The sequence below is a fragment of the Rhinoderma darwinii genome, chromosome 13 (genome assembly GCF_050947455.1).
Source record: "Rhinoderma darwinii isolate aRhiDar2 chromosome 13, aRhiDar2.hap1, whole genome shotgun sequence".
NCBI classification, from domain to species: Eukaryota; Metazoa; Chordata; class Amphibia; order Anura; family Rhinodermatidae; genus Rhinoderma; species Rhinoderma darwinii.
The window spans coordinates 57721179-57727401 of record NC_134699.1 but is presented as its reverse complement, the minus strand read 5'-3'; the positions used below and the strand labels follow the sequence as shown (position 1 = coordinate 57727401).

Here is a 6223-nt window from a genome sequence, read left to right as displayed (position 1 = left end):
TTGGTTTATTGCCCTTTTCATGTGCGCTTTTAATAACAAGAGTCACATAGAAGTGCCCATATTTTTCCTGTTAGTGAAAAGCCCATACTACAGTGCAAACCACATGTTTGTGCCCAAAGGGTGGCATTCGCTCTAGTAGTTCCCATATAACCATATCGGTGCCCATAAAATAGTCCCTATTAGTGCCACTTTCACCGATTTTATCCCCCATGTTTTTTGTTTTTTTAGCTACTCTATTCTCTATATGCTCCAGTGGGCATATGGACAGAGGTTGTCCAGTTGGGCATGCCCTTTTAATTCATGTTTATTGTTGCCAGTGGTTCGCCCACCACACACCCAGCACCTGAGGCTCATGCCCCACCAGCCACCAATTCCCCATCTCTATAGCCATATCTCGTCCTTCTAACTTTCCCATAAGCCTCTTCTATCTGGGTTGGCACAGATACTGCCTAAATGACTGGTCCATACCGCGTTATTTTTACAGGAATTAGGAAATGGTGCCACCTGAGACAAAGTTCTCACCCAGCCTTACACATTATATAGATCCTATATAGACTGACATTATCATATATGGCAGCCTGTATGGGACCAGGTATAGTTTTTCAGTAAGGCCCAGAAGCTTCACACCTCATGTTCTCCATAAATGCTCTTAAAGACGTTAAACAAATTCTCCATTGTGCTGGTTGCCAAGTAAGCAGGCGCCCCTCGGGCAGTACGCTTCCTCAGTCCTATGGGCTGTTTTTACAACTGTAGCCTCTTAATAACACATAAAGCTAAATTGCTCTCTGAAACGCAACCCTTTCCTTTTAAGTGCTTCATCTCTTTCTCCTTTTTGTACAGACACGTTCCTACCTCGATCCAGTAGCGCTTATTTTTGTTACTTAGAAAAGTATTAAACTAAAGCGCTGGTATAGAGCCACCATATATAACATATCGATACCTGCCAACACTTCCAGGAACATCTGGGAGACTCCTAGAAAAAGGGTAGATCTCCCAGACCCTGCAGTCCTCTTCACTCCTGCACGCTGCTGCATATAACATGCTGCCCATGGAGGGGACCACTTGGCCTCTGGGTGCTTTACCCTGCCGTCATGGCTCCTCCAGGAACGGAATATCCGGCCAGAATGTTGCCGATGCTCTGGTCAGGGATTCCTCTCCTAGATGAGCCCCTGTCCTTATATGGACAGTGACGTCATGGGCTCCTCCGGGACAGGAACCCCCAAGCCAGAGTGTAGCTGACACTCTGGCCGGGGATTCCGCTTCTGGAGAAGCCCCTGACATCACTATCTATATATGGACAGTGACGTCAGGGGCTCCTCTGGGAGAGGAATCCCCGACCAGAGCATCGGCAATGCTCTGGCTGGGGACACGGGAGCCCCAATGGCGCTATCTACAGGTAGTTTGGGTGTAGCATTATCTACAGGGTGGGGTGTGTGGCGCTATCTACATGGAGGTTTGATGTAGCGCTATCTACAGGGCGGGGTGTGTGGCGCTATCTTCAGTGGGGTGTGGCAGTATCTACAGGGAGTGTGTGTGGCACTATATACGCGGTGTACTGCGACAACTTCTATATGGGGTCACAAACTGGTAGCCTAACTTCTATATGGGGGCATAAACAGGACCTAACTTTTATGTGGGGGCACAAACTGCAGTTTTCTGACATTTTATTGACGCCATGAGTTCCCCTGCAAAGGGGCCCACTAAATCTGTGTCGCCCAAGGGCCCACATGAACCTGGAGCCTGCCCTGGTGAAGAGGACTGCAGAAATAGGGATAGGGGAGTATCTGTTGGACAGCTGAACATAATCAGGATGGGCAGCAAGCAGAGATCTGGAAAATGGTAATTTTTTTTACTATAACTGACCCTCAAGTCTCTACTTCTCAAAAAAGCGTCAGTAAAAGTTGAAGGAATTTGATGACGTCATCAGTCCCTTAATGACTATGGATCGAAAGCTGGTGTCCCATCACTTAGAGGTTAGAGAATTTATGGCTAAGCCTAAGGAAGAACAAATAATATGCTTGAATGAACACAAAGTTGTTTTTGCATAATGGAAAACGTTGTCTGAATCTGATGTTTGAGCAGGATTATACGGGGTCAACGGAAAATTCCACTTTGCATGTTCGGCGTTGACATTGTTTTTGTCACATAGATCTTCACAAGATAAATGTCACCTTATGGCGGCTGTTCCTTGTTGGAGTGATAACGTCCTTAAACTGTGACTCCATAAAACTAATTACCAATATCAATAGGGCAGGGTACTGTGGGCCCTAATATACAGGGGCCCATTGTCCGATGACCGGCCCAGTAGCCACTTCGCTCCTAACTTTGGATACACCTCCCATTGATGAACTCATGTCAAGTTCTAGAAGGAGATTGGGAGAATTAAAGTGACCCTCCAGTCTCCGGACAAAACTATAAATGTGACGGAGTATATGTAGTAATATTACCTGGTGCCCTCCAGTTGCCCCCTATGCTGTGAATCTGCCGTTTTAGGATTCCCTCACTGTGTTTTTTTCAAAATGGCCACTAAGACTGAGTCTAAGACACTCCCTCTGTTCAAGGATTAGTTAGAACTCTGGCTCTAGCCAATCCGAGGACAGTGGGAGTGTCTCAGACTCAAGACAAATGTGGTAGGGGCCCAGTGGGCCTACCAAGATTGGAGGCCCCATCACAGTAGTGACCTATATGGAGATGTCACCATTATATATACTGAATGACCTTAGGTTACATCAGCTAGCTATTGTATTGTGAAAGTACTCACGCCCGCCATAAAGTACTAGGAAGAGATAGATGGATAAGGAGAATTATAGGACTGATGGGCGTTTACAGTCCATTTTTGTGCCTGAACTCCCAATTATAGAGGCCTCCATAGTTATGCCACAGTCTTCCATATTGTATGACCTTCAGCCACACCTACTGCTTCTATAAAAAATAGGTAATGTTATCATCTGAATGTCTCAGTAGTGCAGCCTCAGGCTTTGGGCCTGTAACTTCAAGTGATCATATCTTAGCATAGAAGCAACATATTAAAAAACGGTTTTTCGCAGTTTTAATGAGGGATAAAGGGTCTTTTATAAAGAGTGTCCGGTAGCTCTTTAGAATTTGAACAGAATTCTGGGAAAAGTAGGAGGGGTAAGGAGAATGAGTGGAATAATGGAACGATACATAATAGCAAACATTTCAAAATCCAAAATTAAGCTATGAAATATACAATTTTTTTTATTCACAAATAATTACAATATAACGACAAATTTAATTTAAATATTCAGGTTTTTTTTCTCTTATTACCTCAGCTATGAATTCACGAGAAGTGAAAGAGTTTTTTCATGTTTTTTTTTTTTTTTAGGTGATTTAAATAGAACATGTTTGCTTTTCTAGAAACTGGCGCAATCGCGGTGACAGGATCCCACGATTGCCGCCATAGCCAACGCACTCACGCCAACATCCAATCATTCGTCACTTTCACACGCAAAACAAAGTGTAAAAATAACACTCTTCATACAGAACGTCAGGTAAATAAAATACACATAAAAAATATTAAGATTTTCATCCCACAGCTGCTCCGTAAACAGCTGGTAAAATAAACGGACTTAGAACATGTCAGTTGTTTCCAAGGCACTGGTATTTACTTAGTAGCAGTACGGCAGCAGACATTATATAACTTCTTATTGCCACAGGGCTGAAAAGAGTATTGAGGCTCATGCATCACAACAGCCTGAAAGGAAAAAGTCGTCTTGTTACCCATAGCAACCAATCAGAGACCACCATTTTCCAGTGCAGTGTAGAAAATGAAAGCTAAACTCTGATTGGTTGCTAAGAGAAATAAGACCCCTATTGGTCCTGATCCATGAGGCCTGTTGCTTTAGATCACTGGTCTCCAACCCTTGACTCTCCAGCTCTTGCGAGACTACAATTCTCAGCAGGGGCGTAACTGCTCCACGTTCCTGGGTCCTCTTGACCCTCGGGTTCCGCTGCCGGTGTCGGGACCCTGTGCCCCGAGGTGAAGAGGACCCGGGAGCGGTAAGTAAATGGAGAGGTGTGATCTGGGATATAAATTCATTTTGGGTTATGTCTAAGGTCTGAAACTTTTTTGCAGTTTGGTCTAGGATATGGTTTCATTTTGTGGGTCTGTATTTATTCTGGGGTCTGGTCTGTAGATAATTTTTCCGTTCTGGTCTAGGGTTTAAATTAAAATTGGGGTAGAGAGTCTGAATTAATTTTGGACTCTGCTCTGGAATCAAGTATTTTTTGGGTCGGGTCTCGGCTCTAGATTAATTTTGGTGTCTGAATTAATACTGGGGTCTGGTTTGGTGTCTGAATTAATACTGGGGTCTGGTTTGGGGTCTGAATTAATTTTAAGGTTTGGGTCTTGATTAATTTTGGGGCCTGGTAAAGGGTTTGAATTAATCTGGGATCAATTAATTTTGGGGTCTGGTTTGGGGCCTAAATTAAATTTAGGGTTGGCTTGGGCCTGGATTAATTTTGGGGTCTGGTAGAGTGTCTGAATAATTTTTTGGGTCTGATCTGGGATCAATTAATTTTGGGGGTCGGGTTTCGGCTGTGGATTATTTTTTTTAGTCTGGATCAATTTTGGTGCCTGAGTTAATTTTGGGGTCTGCATTAATTTTAAGGGTTGGGTCTGGTTTGGATTTATGTGGTTGTCTTTTCAGGAGTATGAATTACTTTTGAGGTCTGGTCTAGATTAATTTTCTGACCAGGACTACTTTTGGGTCTGAATTTATTTGGGGGGGGGGGGGGGGGGGGGTTTATGCCTGCACAGTATAATGGGCACATATGGAGGCAGAGTAGTCTGATGATCAATTGTCAGGCCATGCTGGGAGTTGTACTTTCAGAGAAGTCGTGTTGTTTTGTTTTTTTACGCCCCTGACTGCCAGCGTCCACGCTGGGAGTCGTAGTTTAGCAGTAGATGAAGAGCCACAGGTTGATGGCCACTGCTTTATACTATCCACTTAGAGTACCTATAGGACCTAGTATAGAAGCAGCCATTATGCCATCGTGAGAATTCAGTCTATCAATACACTAGGAAACTAGTGACATCATTGAGACCTGAGTACAAAATGGCCGCCTCCAGGATAAGAAGGCAACAGATAAACTTCAAAAAGGATTGTGCAAATAAAGCATTAAACCACCCGTGGTAACGCCACGTTAGCCTGTAATTAAAAAAATTGACCTTGCAATGAGCTTTAACCCCCCCCCCCCTCCAACTTTTGCTTTCGGCCCATAATGGTGGAAGATGCTTGGACTGTATAGTATATATGAGTCGCCTTGTTACAGGACATAGTATATATCAACAGTGGTAATGATATACATCATGTATGGTCGGTCCTGGTAACGATTCTCTACAATTAGAGTGTCAGCTGTGTGACAAGACTTTCTTTAGTCCGTTATACTGGATGGTAGGAGAAGGGAGGAGGGGGATCCAGCTTTGGTGGCTGCAAAAATTGGACCTCACCACTGACTGTAGGGGGAAGAATTGGCCTGAAACAGAAATAATAAAAAAGAAAACACTGTAAATGTCAAAGTCTTAGGTGAAACACAGACACAGATATATATGCATACATGTAATCCTCAGGATCAGTACAGGATAAGTAATGTAATGTATGTACACAGTGACCCCCACCAGCAGAATAGTGAGTGCAGCTCTGGAGTATAATACAGGATGTAACTCAGCATCAGTACAGGATAAGTAATGTATTGTATATACACAGTGACTCCTCCAGCAGAATAGTGAATGCAGCTCTGGAGTATAATACAGGATGTAACTCAGGATCAGTACTGGATAAGTAATGTAATGTATGTACACAGTGACTCCACATCAGAATAGTGAGTGCAGCTCTGGAGTATAATACAGGATATAACTCAGGATCAGTACAGGATAAGTAATGTAATGTATATACACAGTGACTCCACCAGCAGAATAGTGAGTGCAGCCCTGGAGTATAATACAGGATGTAACTCCGGATCAGTACAGGATAAGTAATGTAATGTATGTACACAGTGACTCCACCAGCAGAATAGTGAGTGCAGCTCTGGAGTATAATACAGGATGTAACTTAGAATCAGTACAGGATAAATAATGTAATGTATGTACACAGTGACTCCACCAGCAGAATAGTGAGTGCAGCTCTGGAGTATAATACAGGATATGACTCCGGATCAGTACAGGATAAGTAATGTATTGTATTTATATAGATTAATTCTA

General features: G+C 43.3%; 1 protein-coding gene and 1 long non-coding RNA gene across 2 annotated transcripts in view; one reads left to right on the top strand and one right to left on the bottom strand.

Annotated features, from left to right (window-relative positions):
- Window positions 1-3052: 3052 nt before the first annotated feature.
- Window positions 3053-6223, bottom strand: part of GPRC5C (G protein-coupled receptor class C group 5 member C) — a 16429-nt gene continuing 13258 nt past the window's right edge. Inside the window, exon 5 of the mRNA XM_075846402.1 lies at window positions 3053-5499. Within this exon, the coding sequence (XP_075702517.1) occupies window positions 5470-5499 (30 nt within the window). The 3' untranslated portion in view covers window positions 3053-5469. The remainder of the gene's footprint in view (window positions 5500-6223) is intronic.
- LOC142666381 (uncharacterized) overlaps window positions 3863-6223 on the top strand; it is a 27363-nt gene continuing 25002 nt past the window's right edge. Inside the window, exon 1 of the long non-coding RNA XR_012851673.1 lies at window positions 3863-4020. This is a non-coding gene — a long non-coding RNA (uncharacterized LOC142666381). The remainder of the gene's footprint in view (window positions 4021-6223) is intronic.